The sequence below is a fragment of the Mirounga leonina genome, unplaced genomic scaffold (assembly GCF_011800145.1).
Source record: "Mirounga leonina isolate KUSES-001 unplaced genomic scaffold, KU_Mleo_1.0 Mir_173, whole genome shotgun sequence".
Taxonomy (NCBI): Eukaryota; Metazoa; Chordata; class Mammalia; order Carnivora; family Phocidae; genus Mirounga; species Mirounga leonina.
The window spans coordinates 63,115,484-63,135,173 of NW_023270447.1; the positions used below are offsets into that span (position 1 = coordinate 63,115,484).

The following is a 19,690-nucleotide window of genomic DNA, read 5'->3' on the forward strand; positions in this document are numbered from 1 at the left end:
GGAGACCGATCCACTGTGTTAAATGCTAGTGATAAGTAGGATGGTAACTAAGAATTGACCATTGGATTTAGCATGGTGGAAGCTGTTAAAACATGCCGTTTTGGTGTAGTGGTAGAAGTTTGATTAAATCTGATAAGAACTTGATAAGAGTGGGATCAAAGAATGGGAAGAGAGGAAGTGTAGAAAGCAAGTATAGACAGTACTTTATTTTTTATTTTTTTTATTTTTTAATTCTTATGTTAATCCCCATACATTACATCATTAGTTTTAGATGAAGTGTTCCATGATTCATTGTTTGTGCATAACACCCAGTGCTCCATGCAGAATGGGCCCTCCTCAATACCCACCACCAGGCCAACCCATCCCCCAACCCCCCTCCCCTCTAGAACCCTCAGTTTGTTTTTCAGAGTCCATCGTCTCTCATGGTTCGTCTACCCCTCTGATTTCCCCCGCTTCATTCTTCCCCTCCCGCTACCTTCTTCTTCTTCTTTTTTTTTTTCTTAACATATATTGCATTATTTGTTTCAGAGGTACAGATCTGAGATACAACAGTCTTGCACAATTCACAGCGCTTACCAGAGCACATACCCTCCCCAGTGTCTATCACCCAGTCCCCCCATCCCTCCCACCCTACCCCTCACTCCAGCAACCCTCAGTTTGTTTCCTGCAATTAAGAATTCCTCATATCAGTGAGATCATATGATACATGTATAGACAGTACTTTTAAGAAGTTTGTTTGGGGGGAGCACCTTGGTGGCTCAGTCGTTAAGCGTCTGCCTTCCGCTCAGGTCCTGATCCCAGGGTGCTGGGATCGAGTCCCATATCGGGCTCCCTGCTCCTCTGGAAGCCTGCCTCTCCCTCTCTTGCTGTCTCTCTCTCTGTAATAATAATAATAAAAATATTATATAATATAATAATAATATTATAATAAATATAAAAATAAAAAATTATATAATTTTTATAATAAAATATAAAAATAAAAAATAAATATAATAATAAAAATATTATAATATTTTTATAAATAAAAATATTTTTTTAAATAAAAATATATTTTTTTAAAGTTTGACTTTTTTAAAGGTGAGTAGAAAAAGAAAGCTGTCATTGCATATGGATTTGGGGTCCAGAATTTTTTTTTAAGTTGGAAGAAATCATAGTATGTATGCTAATTAAAATGATACAGTAGAGGGGGAAATTGACAATATAGGAGACATGGGACAGTTGCAGAAAGAAAGTCCTTGAGAAAAGGGATGGAATCCAGTACACATCAGAAGGATCAGTTGTGAGTATGGAACATTCATCTATTGAAATAAAAAGGGAGGCAGAATTTATAGGTACAGATGCAGATAGGCACACAGATTTGGTGGTGGGACAATGAGTATGTCCTTTTCTGAGTGCTTCTGTTTTCTCAGTGAAATAGGAAGCTGAAAATGAAGATAGGGAGAAGGTATTGGAGGTCTGAGGAGAGAAAAGAAATACTATATTACATTGATTCTAATACACTTTTCATAAACTGGTAATGTAGAGAATAAAGTGTTTCTCCAAGTTCTGTGAGCTGCCTAGAAAATTGGTCAAACCCAAGGAGGGACTGTTGGAACCTCCAATCTACAGCCAGTAGGTCAAAAGCACAGGTGACAGCATGGACATGTGACTGGCATCTGAAGTTGGGGGAGAGGGCCAGCCTTGTAGGACTGAGCTCTTAACCTGTGGGATCTGACACTATCACCAGGTGGTGTCAGAGAATTGTTTGGTTGTGGGGAAAAACCCATACATTGGAATTGATATTGGTAGAATTTTCGTTTTGTTCATGACTATATCTCCAGAACCTGGCACATAATAGGTGCTAAATAAATACTGGCAATACTGAATAAATGTGTAATTGTCTATAGTTTTATCTCCATAAATGCATCATGGAATTTGTGTTTCCCAGATATGGGAAAATATGAGTCTGTTTCTGTTCTGCTTTATTTGTTCATTTGTTTTGTTTTTCAGATCCCACATGTAAGTGAAATCATATGGTATTTGTCTTTCTCTGACTGATTTCACTTAGCATAATACTGTCTAGGTCCATTCATGTTGTCAAAAATGGCAAGATTTCATTCTTTTTTATGACTAATATTTCATATTCCGTTTTGTGTGTGTATGTTTGTATGTGTGCGCACACACACACATTTTCTTTATCCATTCATCTGTTGGGAACTTAGGTTGCTTCCATATCTTGACTATTGTAAATAATGCTGCATTGAATATAGGGGTGCATATGTTTCTTCAAATTGGTGTTTGTGTTTTGGTTTTCGGTTTTCATTTTGTATAAATACCCAGATGTGGTATTGCTGGATCACATGGTAGTTCTATTCTTAATTTTTGAGGAATCTCCATTCTGTTTTCCATTGTGGCTGCACCACTTTACATTCCCACCAACGGTGTTTAAAAGTTCCCTTTTCTCATGGAACAAATAATCCTAAAATTTGTATGGAACCAGAAAAGACCCTGAATAGCCAGAGGAATGTTGAAAAAGAAAAACAAAGCTGGTGGCATCACAATTCTGGACTTCAAGCTCTATTACAAAGCTGTAATCATCAAGACAGTATGGTACTGGCACAAAAACAGACACATAGATCAATGGAACAGAATAGAGAACTCAGAAATGGACTCCCAACTCTATGGTCAACTAATCTTCGACAAAGCAGGAAAGAATATCCAATGGAAAAAAGACAGTCTCTTCAACAAATGGTGTTGGGAAAATTGGACAGCCACATGCAGAAGAATGAAAACTGGACCATTTCCTTACACAACACAAAAAAATAGACTCAAAATGGATGAAAGACCTAAATGTGAGACAAGAATCTAGCAACCTCTTCGACCTCAGCCGCAGCAACTTCTACCTAGACACATTGCCAAAGGCAAGGGAAGCAAGGGCAAAAATGAACTATTGGGACTTCATCAAGATAAAAAGCTTTTGCACAGCAAAGGAAACAATCAACAAAACCAAAAGACAACTGACAGAATGGGAGAAGATATTTGCAAATGACATATCAGATAAAGGGCTGGTATCCAAAATCTATAAAGAACTTATCAAACTCAACACACAAAGAACAAATGATCCAATCAAGAAATGGGCAGAAGACATGAACAGACTTTTCTGCAAAGAAGACATCCAAATGGCCAACAGACATATGAAAAAGTGCTCAACATCACTTGGCATCAGGGAAATCCAAATCAAAACCTCAATGAGATACCACCTCACACCAGTCAGAATGGCTAAAATTAACAAGTCAGGAAATGACAGATGTTGGTGAGGATGTGGAGAAAGGGGGTCCCTCCTACACTGTTGGTGGGAATGCAAGCTGGTGCAGCCACTCTGGAAAACAATATGGAGGTTCCTCAAAAAGTTGAAAATAGAGCTACCCTATGACCCAGCAATTGCACTCCTGGGTACTTATCCCAAAGATACAAATGTAGTAATCTGAAGGGGCACCTGCACCCCAATGTTGATAGCAGCAATGTCCACAATAGCCAAACTATGGAAAGAGCCCAGATGTCTATCGACAGATGAATGGATAAAGAAGAGGTGGCATATATATACAATGGAATATTATGCAGCCATCAAAAAATGAAATCTTGCCATTTCCAATGACGTGGATGGAACTAGAGGGTATTATGCTAAGTGAAACAAATCAGAGAAAGACAATTATCATATGATCTCACTGATATGTGGAATTTGAGAAATACGGCAGAGGATCATAGGGGAAGAGAGGAAAAAAATGAAAGAAGATGAAACCAGAGAGGGAGACGAACCATCAGAGACTCTTAATTTCAGGAAACAAACTGAGGATTGCTGGAGTGGTGGGGGGTGGGAGGGATGGGGTGGCTGGGTGATGGACATTGGGGAGGGCATGTGCTATGGTGAGCGCTGTGAATTGTGTAAGACTGATGAATCACAGACCTGTACCCTGAAACAAATAATACATTATATGTTAAGAAAAAAAAAAAAAAAAAAGAAGATAGTAGGAAGGGAAAAATGAAGGGGGGGAAATTGGAGGGGGAGCTGAACCATGAGAGACTATGGACTCTGAGAAACAAACTGAGGGTTTTTGGGGGGGTGATGGGTATTATGGAGGGCACGTATTGCATGGAGCACTGGGTGTTATATGCAAACAATGAATCATGGAACATTACATCAAAAACTAATAATGTAATGTGTGGTGACTAACATAACATAACATAATAAAATTAAAAAAAAATAAAGCTTCTAGTATAACTAAGATGATGCCAACAGAACTCTGAGCAAGTTGTTTTCTTGAAGACTGTTAATACTGTTTATCCTATAAAGTCCAGTTTACGTACTATGCCCCCAGTTTGATTCCAAACTTCCTAGGGCCTAGAATAAGATGCAGTGTAGGAGGCTTAACAACAGCAAGAAATATCTTAGAGCATAATGGTGAAGAGCATAAGCACTGCAGGAGGCTGGAGTCTCACACTTTCAAACTGTAGGATCTCAGGCAAGTTATAGAAGGCTTCTAAGCCTCAATTCCCTCATCAGGGATAATAATGGATATACAGATTTAATCATAAAAGTTCTTAGCACAATGCCTGGCACATAACACTCATTCAGTAAATGAGAAAGAGTTATTATCACAAGATTCCCATTGTCCATAAGAAAAGTTTATGTGTAGCTCAGAACACCTCCAGAGGTAATTTACCATAACTCCAAAAATGTCCAGGTTTTACCAGTTCATGTAGAACATAGAGTCACATTAACAATATTCACCATGTTCTGCTGGTTCTTGGCCTTCTAGTTCATATGGAAACCCCACCCCTGCCAACTCTTCTCTCCCCTCCATCTACTTATGCAAATTCTCCAGTAGTGTCTGCATAAACAAGCCTTTTCCTTCCAGGTGATATCCGTATCATTCTTTCCTCTGGCCTCTTTGGTGATGTTTACAGTTAAGGGCTCCACCGCCTCCTAAAATGCACTGAGATTCCTCTCCACTATCTTCACGTTTTCCTTAAAATGTTTTTAATTTTGGGCGCCTGGGTGGCTCAGTCAGTTAAGCGACTGCCTTCGGCTCAGGTCATGATCCCGGCGTCCTGGGATCGAGCCCCACAAGGGGCTCCCTGCTCAGCGGGGAGTCTGCTTCTCCCTCTGACTCTACCCCCTCTTGTGCTCGCTCTCAAATAAATAAAATCTTTAAAAAAAAGTTTTTAATTTTGTTGGTTCTCCCTTTAGAAAAAGGGCACTGTACCGTATGTAACCTTTGGGGACTTATCCTTTCATTTAATATTGTGCTAAGATTCACCCATGTTGCACGTCATTGTGGCTCATTTATTTTGGCTGCTATACATTACCCACACTCTCCTGATGATGGGCACCTGGATACTTTCTAGGTTTAGGTTTTGCTGTTGTGAAAGTACTACAAAGTATACTCTTCTTCATATGTGTAAGAGCTTCCCTTGGCCTACCCCTAGGAGTGGTATTGTAAGGTGTAAATGTTACATGTTACTTCATGTATTATATTTTTTATATCTAATGTTTTCATTTTTTATGATCTCCTACTCCTGCTTCATTTTCCCTTATTTCTTTGAGCATATTTATTATGCTTATTTTAAATTCTTGGTGTGCTCATTCCACTAATTCTGCTTCAGAAATATGTTTATGTTATGTACTTAAAGGCTTGGAACACCATACAACTATTTATAGTGGTCATCTTTGAAGGATTGAGATTATGGGGGGGGAAAAAATCAGTTCAACTGACCTGGACAGCATTTCATTTTATTTTATTATGTAAAATGTAGAAAGCCTTGACTAATAAAAAATAGGGAAGAGACTTAATAGAAACTTCAGAATCTTCTTAGGAAAGCAATGATTGCTGAAGGATACCTTTTGCTCAAGCCATGATGAGCAACTGTCTTCTTGGCAATTCACAGCAAAGTTCCAGAGACCATATAATCCCAGATTCCTCCCACTCACCCTTGAACCTTGGTCATAATTTAACTGGTTAGAATTTGAGGAAATATGAAAAGAACCAAAATAAGAACACTCTCCACGAAAGCCAAGCTCAACGACTGGTCCTCTTTTATTCTGCTGATGTAAGCTGAAGTTCCTGAAGAAGGCATACACTTCTACTCATTTCATTTTTTTGGCTTGGGGCTCTAGAATGGAGCTGGGCATCCCACCACCCTTCCTCCACTCACAGATATCTGCATAGTTGCATGTCCGGCACTTCCAAGCCTCCTCCACATCAACCCCTTGAGGCTCTCGGTGGCCCATCCAGTAGGCCATATAGTGCTGCACTTTGCCTTTCACCTCACTCTCTTCGAAGGCCACAATCTCTGTACCCAGCACAGTGGCAGTCTCTTGGTGGATGTACTCAATCTTCAGGATATCAATAACTGGGAGGTCAGACAGTGTTAGAGACAAGAAGACTAGCTCCATGAGGTCACCCAAGGACTTCACAGAGAAGCCACCCTGCCGGGCATGCCTCAGCACTGAAGGTCCTAGCGGCTTGTCTGGACATAATTTTGTGTGGTGGATTAGGCTGGCACTGGTCACTTTCCCTTGAACCATGGCATCAAAGATGTATTTGTACAGGTTGACTTGAAAACAGTCTTTTTTTTTCTGGGCTTCCAGAGGGAGCATAGGGCGCCTGCGTGTCTTAAGTTCAGCCAGTTCCAGTTCCCCCTTGGCTGTATAGTGCAGCTCATCAATTACTCCAACGAGCAGCACACCCTCCACTTCTCCAAACACTGGAAACTCTCTGATGCGTCCTTCTGACTGCAAGATAGGAATCATTGATAATATATTCAGAAACTTAACTGCCCAAGCATCTTCTTTAGTACTGATGGGGATAGTCACAAGATCATGAACTTCTAGTTCTCTAGCTAGGTGGATGCTGGCACCAGAGTCCAAAACAGCTGCCTTCTCAGGAGCCAAGAAACCAGGAAGCTCCTTCTCATATACCATTTGCTGTTCACACCAATCCTGAGTACACAGGTCAGTGACATACAAATATTTAAGGTGGAATCGCTCAATAGGTGATGAGACATCCAATCGTCTTTTCCACTTTGGTAAGCTGAGCTTGCCATCCTTCCCAGGGAGTTCAGAAGAAGGGCCAGGCTTGCTAAGTGAAGCACTTGACTCTTGAGTATCTTCCAGGTCCAGATACTCTAGAAACTCTGAGTCACTCAAGTCTGAGAACCCTGAGGCCTCTGCTGACACCTCTTCCCCAGTCTCTGCCATGGCACAAAGCCCTGCATATCCTGTTAAAGAAATGTATTATCCAAATAAAAAATTTCTCCAAAGCACTGTCAAATTCTAATAAGGTTAAAAGAATCATGACTATTTACATTCTTTAAAGTAGCCTAGGGCGCCTGGGTGGCTCAGTTGGTTAAGCGACTGCCTTCGGCTCAGATCATGATCCTGGAGTCCCAGGATCGAGTCCCGCATCGGGCTCCCTGCTCGGCAGGGAGCCTGCTTCTCCCTCTGACCCTTCCCCCTCTCATGTGCTCTCTGTCTCTCACATTCTCTCTGTCTCAAATAAATAAATAAAATCTTAAAAAAAAAAAAAAGTAGCCTATTTTTTTAATTTAAATTCAATTAGCCAACATACAGTACATCATTAGTTCCAGATGTAGTGTTAAATAATAGAAGCCTATCTATTTATGACCAATTAGTAATGTAACAGATTTGCCTTGGCCTCAATCTCTTCATTTAAAAGGAGATTGAGGTCAGGGGCGCCTGGGTGGCTCAGTCAGTTAAGCATCTGCCTTCGGCTCAGGTCATGATCCCAGGGTCCTAGGATTGAGCCCCACATCAGGCTCCCTGCTCAGCAGGAAGCCTGTTGCTCCCTCTCCCACTCTCCCTGCTTGTGTTCCCTCTCTTGCTCTCTCTCTGTCAAATAAATAAATAAAATCTTTAAAAAATAATAATAAAATAAAAGGAGATTGAGGTTTGCCTTTTCTGCTTCAAAATTCTCCTGACTTGGGGGCACCTGGGTGGCTCAGTTGGTTAAGCGACTGCCTTCGGCTCGGGTCATGATCCTGGAGTCCTGGGATTGAGTCCCACATTGGGCTCCTTGCTCAGCGAGGAGTCTGCTTCTCCCTCTGACCCTCCCCCCCTCATGCTCTCTCTCTCTCTCTCTCATTCTCTCTCTCAAATAAATAAATAAAATCTTAAAAAAAAAAAGTTCTCCTGACTTGGGACATTATTTCATTATTTTAAGTGAGTACAGATCTTTGTAAATGTTGGGGCAATGTTGGTAAAACCATGTCCACTTCTACAATTCCTTCGATACAAAGTCCTTGACTAGGAAAATAAAATTACAAACTGTTCCTTGAGAAAAATCAGCTTCATAATGACTGTTTTTAAATGTAGCTCTCAGGAACACAGTATGGCAAAATTCAAAGACTAACTATAAATAAATACAAATAGATCTGCTCACACACAAATTATTGGCATGAAGTAATGAGAGAGGATGTTCACAGCAACATGTGGAAATCAGTTGCTTTTTATATTTGAGATATATCAAGGAAATGGCAAAGAGGAAAAGCTCTTGGTGGGTTCTATTTTACCCATACGGGACTTTACAAATTACCCTCCTAACATTACAGAAATTGGTGTTTCCCACTAAGTTTATTTTTTCCTTCCAGAAGAAATTAGCTTATGATGGAAAATCTCTGTCAATAAGCGTTATAAAATACCACTGTATTTGCTATAATAGTGAATATTTTATTGTGCAGTTATTGAGTGTCAGACACTGAGCCAAGTGCTTCACATCCAATACCTCACTACTCTACTGTGGACAGGTACTCTTTTTAAAACTTTTACTGCAAGAAATTTCACATATACAGAGAAATAGAACAATGAACACCTATATACATACAATGTAGATAAACAACTGTTGATATGTTGTTGTATTTGCATCTTTCATGTGTGCATTTTTTTTGGATTAGTTTGGCTATTTTAAAGTAAATTATAGATATCATAACATTTCAGGTATAAATGCTTCAGCATACATTTCTAGATAAGGACATTCTCCTACATTAACTACAATATTGTTACCACATCTAACAAAATTAATAATTCCCCAATACTACCATCCGTACTCAAATTTCCCAACTGCCCTAAAATGTTTTGGATAGCTTTCTTTAAACCAGGAAACAAAGACCACACATTATGTTTGATTTGCTTTGTCTCTCAAACATTTTTAATCCTAAGAAACTAGGCAAATTATCCTGTAAAGATACTCTTCTTAAGCCTTCTTCCTAACCTCACATATCTAATCTAGCATAGAGACAAGACAAAACAAAACAAGGTTATGACCACTCCACCAGTATTTGACTTTGGGTGCCAGGAAAATAATCTGACACAGAATTTAAACTGATTGAGGTAACTTTGAGCCAAGTTTTCTCTTTGCTAATCTAATAAGCAATGAATAAATTGACTGCACCAACTCCCATATTAAAAGCTTAAGAATTGATACCTTGAAAATGGTATTAATATTAGTTATGGTTGTACCTAACTCATTTTTAAATACTCTAAGTGTCCCTAATGAAAGCAAACATAGATATAGCTGGAATAAAAGTTATTTGCAATGTAATACAATGTGAAGACTTCTGCTTATATCCTATAAAGTATAGGATAGTGGGAGTGGCACTAAATCCAAATCAATGGACCTTGAAAAAAAATTTTTTTTCCAAATATTTAGACCTGGGCTGTCCAATATGTAGCCATCAGCCACATGTGGCTATTTAAATTAACTAAAATCAAATAAAATTTAAAACTCAATTTCTCTGTTGCATTAGGCACATTTCAAGTGCTCAATAGCTACATGTGGCTAGTGGGTAGTACATCATAAGGCAAAGATACAGAACATTTCCCTGACCACAGAAAGTTCTATTGGACAGTACTGTTTTAGATTAATTCATGTGTGAGTATTAACTCCCAAAGAGAGAGTAAGTTCTTGAGGTATGGACTTTGTACTTGTTTTACATACTGAGAATAGGGTAGCCCTGAACAGGTTAAGTGAAATGTTTTGCAGAGAAGACACAAAAAGGGGGCATTCTCTGTGGAATTATTCATCTAAAAGAAGAAAACAATACACTGATGATGGACAATTTAGACTCAGATGTATTGCCTGGACTTTCCTATGCAGAAAAAATTCAGGCAAGAGCATGATGCAGTACATTGTGTCCCTAATGCAAGTTTGTATCTTTCTAACATGAGATGATTTTACGTGGCACAAAGGTCAACATTTTTAGATGTATCTCAGAATATAAAGCTATTAGAGTTTCCATCAAATGCATAATTTCATAGAGAGTGTTTCTTAGGACAAGTTTGGTTTTTAAATAAATGAAAGTAAAAAATTTAAAATATGACAATAACAATACAGGTAGTACATAGGAATGGCAACAATTATTAGGTGGTAAGTGAATGAAATAAAATATTCGGGAAATACCAGCAATACCAGTGTCAAGAGTCTGGGGTCCTATGGATCTAGATTCTAAACCTTATCCTGACTAGGTCAGTAGTATTTAGTAGGATGCTACTTGCCTCATGAGTATTCTTGGACAAGTTTTTCCTTTTCCTGAAGCTACTGACACTTTAGAGTACTCCTTCCAACCCTACTCAGCTACCCAAAATAATGATAAAACATTATATACATTCTAACATTCAACAAATGTGGATCTCCTTCCCCTTCCCAAGGAAGGGATGATAGTCTATCTATTCCCTCTGACAAATGAGATTAAACTTTAGGAGAGAGGAAACTTCTACTCCCCTGGGACTTGGCTGATCTTTCTCCTCACCAGGTAGTGCAGAATGCTAAAATGACACACGGCTAGGGGAGGAGAAAGGAGCTCTGAAAAACCAGGTCTGCACTGAGGAATCCAGATTAGCAACTCTGCGCCGTGCTGTGGCAAAACGGGGACTTTTGGTCCTTTCTCACCTGACCAGTCCCTCACATTGCAGCATATCATCCTCTCCGATCCCCTCGGCACAGGCTGTTGCCCATCCCAGATACTAGGTAACGCTTGCCCCTCTCCTGGATCAAATTCTCCATGACCTCTTCGTTTTCCCACAACCCGGATGTAGTTACTTAATCCAATCTTTGCTCCCTGCAAGCAAAAGAGTCAAAAATAACCCAGAAGTCCCCCAGGAGTCCAAGATCAGTTCCCTCTTCCAGCCCCAAACCTCAGCCCAGGTGCTCAGCAGAGACTCGGGTGAGAGGCTTTTCTTTGATGGGATCCTGCTGCCTGTGGGGCTGCCACGACCTTCACCCTCAACATCCTGACTTGTTCGGAGCAGCCCGGACTTCTGGGCTCCGAGAGCGCTCGCCTTCAGCAGGGACCTTTCCAAGAGCCCCAAACAACTGTCGGCCCAGGAATTCCACGTCTGCCCTAAAGTTTACTGAGCACACCCCACCACGTCTTGGAGGAGCCGGAAATGACAGCAAGGGGTCGCCGGCCTCGGGAAGGGGTCCCAGTGGACCTCCGCAAAAAGTCCAGAAGCCACAGGAGCCTGGCCTGCGAGGGCAGACACGACGAGCCGCTGCCCGGGGACCGCTCCCATTCGGGGGCCGCGGGGACAGCGGGGACAGACCCCTGCGCTCCACACCACAGCCCCTCAGCTCCCCACACCCATTCGCGGCCTTGCCCTAACCTTGGCTACTCCTTCGAGCCGCGGGCTCTTCCCGGCTCCGCCGCGGCCTCGGAAGCGCTGGCGGACGCTGCCCACGACCAGCAGGCGGAGCTTGGGCAGAGAGCAGCGGGGTTGGCACAGCCCCGGGTGGAAAGCACACCCAGAATGCTCAGCGGCCGCCCCAGACCCGCCCCCTCCCAGAGGCCTCAGCGGCGCCGCCTGGTCCTCGCGAGTCCCGGGCAGGAGCGGACTCCCTTTCGCGGCGGGGCGAGGCGGCTGCTAAGGTGAGGGGTAGTGTTTGGGCAGGCCGTCCCCGCGCGCGCGGGCTGTGCGTGTGGCTTCATTCTGGACGGAACGGCGCTGTCGCCTGACCCGGAAGCTCTCACTGCGGCGGGGCTCCCGGCTAGCTGCAAGCCGGGGTCCGAGAGAGGTGTGGGCGCCGCCCTCTGCCGGCGGTGCACCGGCCCCTGTCCGTTCAGTGCTGCCGTCTTGGCTTTGTCTTTCTTGGATCCCGCACCACCTTGCTTCTCGCGCCGGCGTTCCCAGCTGAGAACAACCACGAACTCCCTTTGCAAAGATGCTGGCGCCCGTCTGTTAACCTTTATAAACACAGCTATATTCTGAAATAGGAAATAAAGGTAAATATTAAGTGTTGAAAAGATATGTCATCGTTAGATCAAAAACAGAAAAGCGAAAGTTCCTTTCCAAATACACTCCCATGCCCCCTTCTGGAGGAAACACACTAGCCTGACTTTTAGGACAGTCCCTTCCTTGCTTTTCTTTACAGTTTTATCACATATGGGAAATTTATTTTATTTTATTTATTTATTTTTTAAAGATTTTATTTATTTGACAGAGAGAGACGCAGCGAAAGAGGGAACACAAGCAGGGGGAGCGGGAGAGGGAGAAGCAGGCTTCCCATGGAGCAGGGAGCCCGATGTGGGACTCGATCCCAGGACCCTGGGATCATGACCTGAGCCGAAGGCAGACGCTTAACAAATGAGCCACCCAGGCGCCCCGGGAAATTTATTTTACAATAAAGGGGGCATCACATAGCAACGGAGAAAAGATGGTCTTTTCGATGAAGGTTCTGTGACGATAGGGTATCCTTATGAAAAAAATATATGAAATGAGACCTCTTACCTTACTTCCTCACAAAAATCAATTCCAGGAGTATTAAAGTCCTAAATGTGAAAAGCTAAACTAGAAAGCTTTTAGAATATAATACAGTAAACTTTTGTTTGGACTTCAAAATAGGCAAAGATTTCTTAAAATACAGAATACTAGAAAGGACAGTTGGGGAAATTAAATGTGACTTGTATATTAGATAATAGTATCTATCAATTGTAAGTACCCTGGATGTGATAATGATTTTGTGGTTGTGTAGGAAAACGTCCTTGATCTTAGAAATATGAAAGTTGAGGACAATCTTTTTAATCAAGTGAAATGAGTAGGCATTGCTGGGTTGAGGCTGGAGAAGGTTTCTTCCTCCTCCCCAGTATAATCTTCTGTAGCCAAAATGTAACTTCCAAAGCCAGGAAAGCCTCTCCTCAACCCTTTCACACATGGACCTGTCTTCAAATGAAGTTTGCAGTGTAGGGTATGCTGCTGGGGGGAGTGAAGCAGGAGAGATTCCCAAGACAGTAGGATCATGTTCCCCAAGGCTTTCATTCTCAACACTGTGGGACTCAAATTTTAGGAAGTGATGCCCTTTCCCCAAAAGGCTGTATCCTAAGAAGTGTGGGCATGTAAGGCCCATTCCTATACAAAACTCACTGATACAGTTCATCCATCTCCAGGGATATCTGTAACCATGGAAATACTGTTAGACTCAAATGATCTGCTTGCCTCTCTTTCCATCTTTCCTTCCTCTTTCAGAGCACGGGATTTGTACCTCTAACATCGCACTGATTATAGTCTATCATATAAGAGTCTATATGATAAAAGTGTTTCTCTGTATGATTACTCTCTAGAGCTGCACTGTCCAATAAAGTAACCACTAGCCACATGTGGTGCTCTTGAGCACTGGAAATGTGGCTAGTCCAAAAAGATCTACTCTAACTACAAAATACTAGATTTTGAAGACTTAGTACCAAAAAAAGAAGAATGAAAATAACACATAATTTTTATATTGATTACATGTTGAAATTATAATATTTTGGATATATTGGGTCAAATGAATATATTTTAAAGTTAATTTTACTTATTTTTATTATATTAATGTAGCTGCCAGAAAATTTTAAATTACCTATGTGGTCACATTTGTGTTGTGGCTCACTTGTATTTCTCTTGGACAGTGCTGCTCTAGGGCATCAGAGCCTAAGGGCAGGGAATTTATTTTGCTCATTTGTGTTCCTCACAGGTGCTAGAACAATTATTAACATAATTTTTATATGCTCAAGGGAAGCCCATTGGCAATATTCTGCATTTGAAAATCTTTTCTTCCACATATTAAGATCAGCCTCTCTTTAGCCAAACACCTATTTCTGGTAATTGAAAAGGGCATTGCTTGCTTGGAGAGAGCCAGAGAAAATGGCCCTGAGGGAGGGGGAAGTGAGCTAAGGATGTCAGACTGTGCTAAGGATGTAAGACTGAGGCATGGCTCTTCTAAAAACAGTCAGCTTCAGATGTAGGACATTTGAAGCTTTGAATCAATTAGGGTTTATTCATTTATAAGAGATTGGAAACCCAGGTTTCTACAGCTTCAGGTGAGGCTTGATCCAGGGATCAAATAGTGTGACCAGAATTGAGTTTTCTATCTCCATTTCTTGGATCTTCTGTGTTTGCTCCATTTCTAAGCAGCCTCCCCCCTTTTCCACTGCCAGTAGCTTCCAGGAATATAGCCTTCCAGATTTGTGTCTAGTGGCAAAAAAAAGGAAGTCTATTTCCCTGATACCTCAAAGACAAATCCAAAAATTGTCCCCTTAACCCTGATTAATCAAACTGGGGTTATAAGTTTGCCTTAGCCAGAGTCTTACAGAAAACAGAGCTTAGAGCAAAGATTAGATTTTTTTTTTTCTTTTTCTTTTTGGAAATGCAAACCTATAGTAGCAAGGATAAGAAAAGGAAGTAAAGCAAGCAACAACTTGAAGCAAATTGAAATCGTGCACTGTTGTATGACTATTGCTTCATGTTAACCCCATGGTCTTACACACTGATTCCAGAGTGATATTATAAAATTAAAACCCCATGTTGTCAGTCTTTGATTTTAAAAATCTTGTACAATAAGGCCTATCTCGTTATTTAGTAAATTCAGCCAAAAATTCAAGTGTTCATCTGAGAAGGCATAAATTGTGTGTAGTATTCCCTGATGATGTGACACAAATTTAATCTGGGAGGATAAGTAGGAGCTAACTGAACAAAAAAATTAGGCAGAACAAAGAAAAATAGCACAGTTGAGGACCAGAAACCATGCAATATATTGAATGGAATATTTACAGGACTATAAGATCTTTATGACTGGAGCAAAGTCTGCTTGAGGGGAAATTTGGGAGCCACTGCCGGAAAAATAGGTAATGCTCTATGCCAAGTGTTCTGTATTAAGAAGAATACAGAAGATGAAGTTTATCTTCAAGTTATGAGAACCCATTGAGGGGTTTTAAGCAATGTGATTCAATTAGATTAATTTTGATTAGATATGTGTTTTGGAATGATCACTCTAGCAGCAGTGGGGAGGATAGAAAAATGAGTCCAAGTCTGGAGGGGAGGCAGAACTCTGAGCAGGTGATACATTATGGCTGACATGCAAAATCTGGTAGAAAGACTGGACAGGGCAGTGGGCCGCCTGGAGGCAGTATCCCATGCCTCTGACATGCACTGTGGGTCTGGAGACAGTGCTCCGAGAGCAGGAGCTGCTCCATATGTGCAAGTATTTGACTCGCTACTTGCCGGTCCTGTGGCAGAGTACCTGAAGATCAGTAAAGAGATTGGGGGAGATGTGCAGAAACATGCGGAGATGGTCCACACAGGTCTGAAGTTGGAGCAACCTCTCTTGGTTACAGCTTCTCACTGCCAGGAACCAACAGGCTTAATAAGCTTTCTGATTTGTTGGCACCCATCTCAGAGCAGATCCAAGAAGTGGTAACCTTCAGGGAGAACCGAGGCAGCAAGTTGTTCAATCACCTGTCAGCTGTCAGCAAAAGTATCCAGGCCCTGGGTTGAGTGGCTGTGGCTCCCAAGAGCCTGGTCCCTATGTGAAAGGAATGAATGATGCTGCCATGTTTTATACAAACCTAGTCCTCTAGGCGTACAAAGATGTTGATGAGAAGCATGCAGACTGCAACAAAGCTTATTTGAGTATATGGACAGAGCTACAGGCTTACATTAAGTTCTGTCCCACTGGACTGGCCTGGACCAAAACAGGGCCTGTGGCAGAACTAAGTGGATTGCCATCTGGCCCTTCTGCTGAATCAGGTCCCCCACCACCTCAACAGACCCTCCCCATAAAAGTCCGCACCATTTAGGCTCAGATGAGTCTGCTTCCCACTCAGCACTGTTTGCACAGATTAATTGGGGGGAGAGCATCACACATGCCCTTAAACATGTATCTGATGACATGAAAACTCACAAGAACCCTGCCCTGAAGGCTCAGAGTGGTCCAGTATGAAGTGGCCCCAAACCATTCTCTGCACCTAAACCAGGAGTCAGTCCATCCCCCAAACCAACCACAGAGAAGGAGCCAGCTGTATTTGAACTGGGAGGGCAAGAAGTGGAGAGTGGAATATCAGGAGAATGTTTCCAGCCTGGTGATTGATGACACAGAGCTGAAACTGGTGGCTTACATACACAAGTGTGTCAACACGACATTGCAAATCAAGGGCAAAATTAACTCCATTACAGTAGATAACTAAGAAACTTGGTCTGGTGTTTGATGACATGGTAGGCATTATGGAGATAATCAATAGTAGGGATGTCAAAGTTCAGGTAATGGGTAAAGTGCCAACCATTTTCATCGACAAAACAGATGGCTGCCACATTCCAAGCAAGAATTCCCTGGATTGCAAAATAGCTACTGCCAAACTTTCTTTTTTAAAAGATTTTATTTACTTATTTGAGAAAAAGAGAGAATGAGCAGTGGATTGGGGTAGTGGGGGAGGGAGAAGCAGACTCCCCGCTCAGCAGGGAACCTGACTCTGGGCTCAATCCCTGGACCCCTAGGATCATGACCTGAGCTAAAGGCAGATGCTTAACTGACTGAGCCACCCAGTGCCAAATCTTCTGAGATGAATTTCCTCATTCCTGCAGAAGGCAGTGACTTTAGTAAATTCCCAGTCCCTGAGCAGTTCAAGACCCTATGGAATGGGCAGAAGTTGGTCACCACTGTGACGAAACTGCTGGATAAGCGAAGTGCCACTGGGTCCTTTGCCCTCTCCCTCACACCATGGGATAAATCTGTATCAAGACGGTTCTTTTCTAGATTTCCTCTACCTGTCTGCTCTTAAACTGCTTCTCTGCCCTGAGAAGCACAGCTACCTGCCTTCACTGAAATATACCTCAGGCTGAGATTTGGGGCGGGAGAGCAGGTCAGTTGATCTTCTGCAGGAAGGTGCGGCTTTTCCCTATCGGCTCAACCACACCGCCAGTCCATTCTTAAGGAACCGCACACCAGGACTGGTGTGTTTTTAGCTTTCAGCCTTTGTGAGCTATTTGACCAACAAACAACCTTTTGGGAAGAATAAAGCAGTCCCCAAGGATTAACAGATCAGAATGTTCACACAAGTTCATCTTTTTCTAACAATGAGCATGAAGTTAGCAGAGGCTGGTGTGATTCTAGCTGATTCTTCTAACCAAACTAATTTTTCACTGTTGACAAGTGAGGCAGGGGTTGCACCGGACCAAAGGCTGAAACTTGGCCAGCTAGCATTCCAAGCAAAATTGTTTCCCATAAGCATTCCTTTCATTCTGCGTTCCGTCCTGGGTCTGCCTGAACCTGCGAGAGTAGGTTCTCCTGTGTGAGCGGCTGCGGCAGTGCCCCGCACCCAGGCCAGTTTAAGGAGTCTTGGCCCCTTCCTTTCACTGGGATCCCTGCCCAGCACCTTCCTATAGAGACGACTTAAAACAAGAAAAAAAAAAGAAAAGAAAAAAAAGAAAACACACCATTCCAAGGAATCTGGAATTCCTTCCTCCTTCCGTGCTAGGTGCCTGTCCTCCACCTTCACTGCCTCCTCTGCCCCGTCATGCTCAACTGCTTTTGGTTTCTGTCTGGGCACCTGAACAAAGGATGAAAATCTCCACTGCAGCCTGGTTTTAGGTCTTATGTAAGAATCTTGCACAGCACTGCTAATGTAAATTACACGTTTTCTCTCTAGGACACCTACCAAAATATGCTACTTTTTTGGTGGGAAGAGATTGTCCTGTGTCTTTGACCCACTTCCCGAGGCCTGTAGAAATAAAACTTTATGTACTTAAAGTTATACAGAAAATAGAACCAATTAATAACTTAAAAGTCCAGATTATAGAAAAACCAGTTGGAACCCTATTTAAGCAGTTAGGACGTGCTAACAGCCTAATTAAAGAACTGACAATGGGAATGGAAAGGAAGATAGTGAAGAGATCCCAAATAGAATATATAGGACTTAGTGACTGAGGGAGGTGATGGATGAGAAGAGGAGGAAGTTTAAACTGGAGAATTGGATAGAGGGTGGCACCACTCCCTGGATTGAGGGTACAGATTTCATTGAAAAGATTATGAGTTGAGTTTTGGACATACTTTGAGGTGACTATGGGATATCCAAATGGAGATATTCAGTAGGATGTTGACGATAATGTTCTGGAGTTCAGGAGAGATTCCTAAGATAGAGATGTAGATTTAAAAAGTGTTGAGATGTTAACAAAATCAGACAAAATGTGTAGCTTGAGAAAAGGCCATGCCTAAGGACATAGCCCCAGGGAAGAGCATTTATGTGATCAGCAGAGGGAGAAGTGCCTGTAAGATAACCAGAAAGAAGGAACAGGCGGAAATAGGCAAAACCAATGGATAGGCTCTAAAGTTATTAAGACCTCCTGAAGCAGTAGCAGATCTAAGAAATAAAACTTAGAATGGCAAAGAACAGCTTTGTGTAGCCATTAAGGGCAGGTGTTTGGAAAGCTAAGCTAAACCTGGAGAAAAAAATGCTCAAAAATACAACTCAAGCAAAGGACATGAATAATTAAGGGGGACTCTGTTTCTTCATCTATAAAGTGAGTTTTTTGGTTTTTTTTTTAAGATTTTATTTGTCAGAGAGAGCACAAGCAAGGGGAGTAGCAGGCAGAGGGAGAAGCAGGCTCCCCGATGAGCAAGGAGCCTAATGCAGCACTCAATCCAAGGACCCGGGGATCATGACCTGAGCCGAAGGCAGACACTTAACTGACTGAGCCACCCAGGTGTCCCTAAAGTGAGGAGTTCTTTTTTTTTTTTTAAAGATTTTATTTATTCATTTGAGACAGAGAGAATGAGAGAGAGCATGAGAGGGAGGAGGGTCAGAGGGAGAAGCAGACTCCCTGCCGAGCCAGGAGCCCGATGTGGGGCTTGATCCCAGGACCCTGGAATCATGACCTGAGCCGAAGGCAGATGCTTAACCATCTGAGCCACCCAGGCGCCTCAAGGAATTCTAAATAAGTGAATTCCTAGACCCTGTCCAGTTCTAAAATTCTGATCCTATGAGCTGTTGTCAAAAAGTGAGTTAGGATCTGGAATTCTATGAACAGTAACGCTTTCTGCTCTCTTGCCCCTCCAGACACCCCCCACCCAATTCACACCATCCACATGGTTCCCAAGAAGTTCTCTGCCTACCTAGAGGTGGGCACCTGACCTGGCTGGGCCAATAAGAGAACTTTCCTAGGATTTTAAGATAGGAAGTAAGAAAGAGAAGACAGTATCTTTTTTCTGGGTGATGGAAGCAATATATATAAAATCTGGAGCTGATGGTAACTGCAATTTGCTACAAGGTGTTAAAAAAAAAAAAAAACATAAAAAGCACAGGTGAGAGATGGAGAGAAAGCTGCCTGGGTTTCCTCAAGTGCTTCAGGTCCTAGTTCCAGTCTGCTGTTAGAATGTGTTGCAGCCTATGAATTACA

The 19,690-nt window shown here is 42.1% G+C and overlaps 1 protein-coding gene and 1 pseudogene across 4 annotated transcripts; one reads left to right on the forward strand and one right to left on the reverse strand.

Annotated features, from left to right (window-relative positions):
• Nucleotides 1-5,758: 5,758 nt before the first annotated feature.
• On the reverse strand, nt 5,759-11,807 carry EXO5 (exonuclease 5). Of its 3 annotated transcripts, none has more exons than XM_035018898.1 (3): nt 11,657-11,797; nt 10,550-11,112; nt 5,759-7,257 (listed from the first exon to the last, which is right to left on the reverse strand). In XM_035018898.1, exon 3 carries the CDS (start codon nt 7,235-7,237, stop codon nt 6,125-6,127), a length of 1,113 nt encoding a protein of 370 aa, XP_034874789.1. In that variant the 5' UTR covers nt 7,238-7,257; nt 10,550-11,112; nt 11,657-11,797; the 3' UTR covers nt 5,759-6,124. The 3 variants fall into 3 exon arrangements, with proteins under 3 accessions (XP_034874789.1, XP_034874788.1, XP_034874790.1); XM_035018897.1 differs by having other exon boundaries at nt 10,944-11,112; nt 11,657-11,796; XM_035018899.1 differs by lacking the exon at nt 10,550-11,112 and having other exon boundaries at nt 11,657-11,807.
• A 2,928-nt stretch (nt 11,808-14,735) lies between these two features.
• On the forward strand, nt 14,736-17,691 carry LOC118019565 (annotated as a pseudogene). Its single transcript, XR_004681697.1, has 2 exons — nt 14,736-16,648; nt 16,834-17,691. The product of XR_004681697.1 is annotated as an adenylyl cyclase-associated protein 1-like (transcript).
• The last annotated feature ends 1,999 nt before the right edge of the window (nt 17,692-19,690 follow it).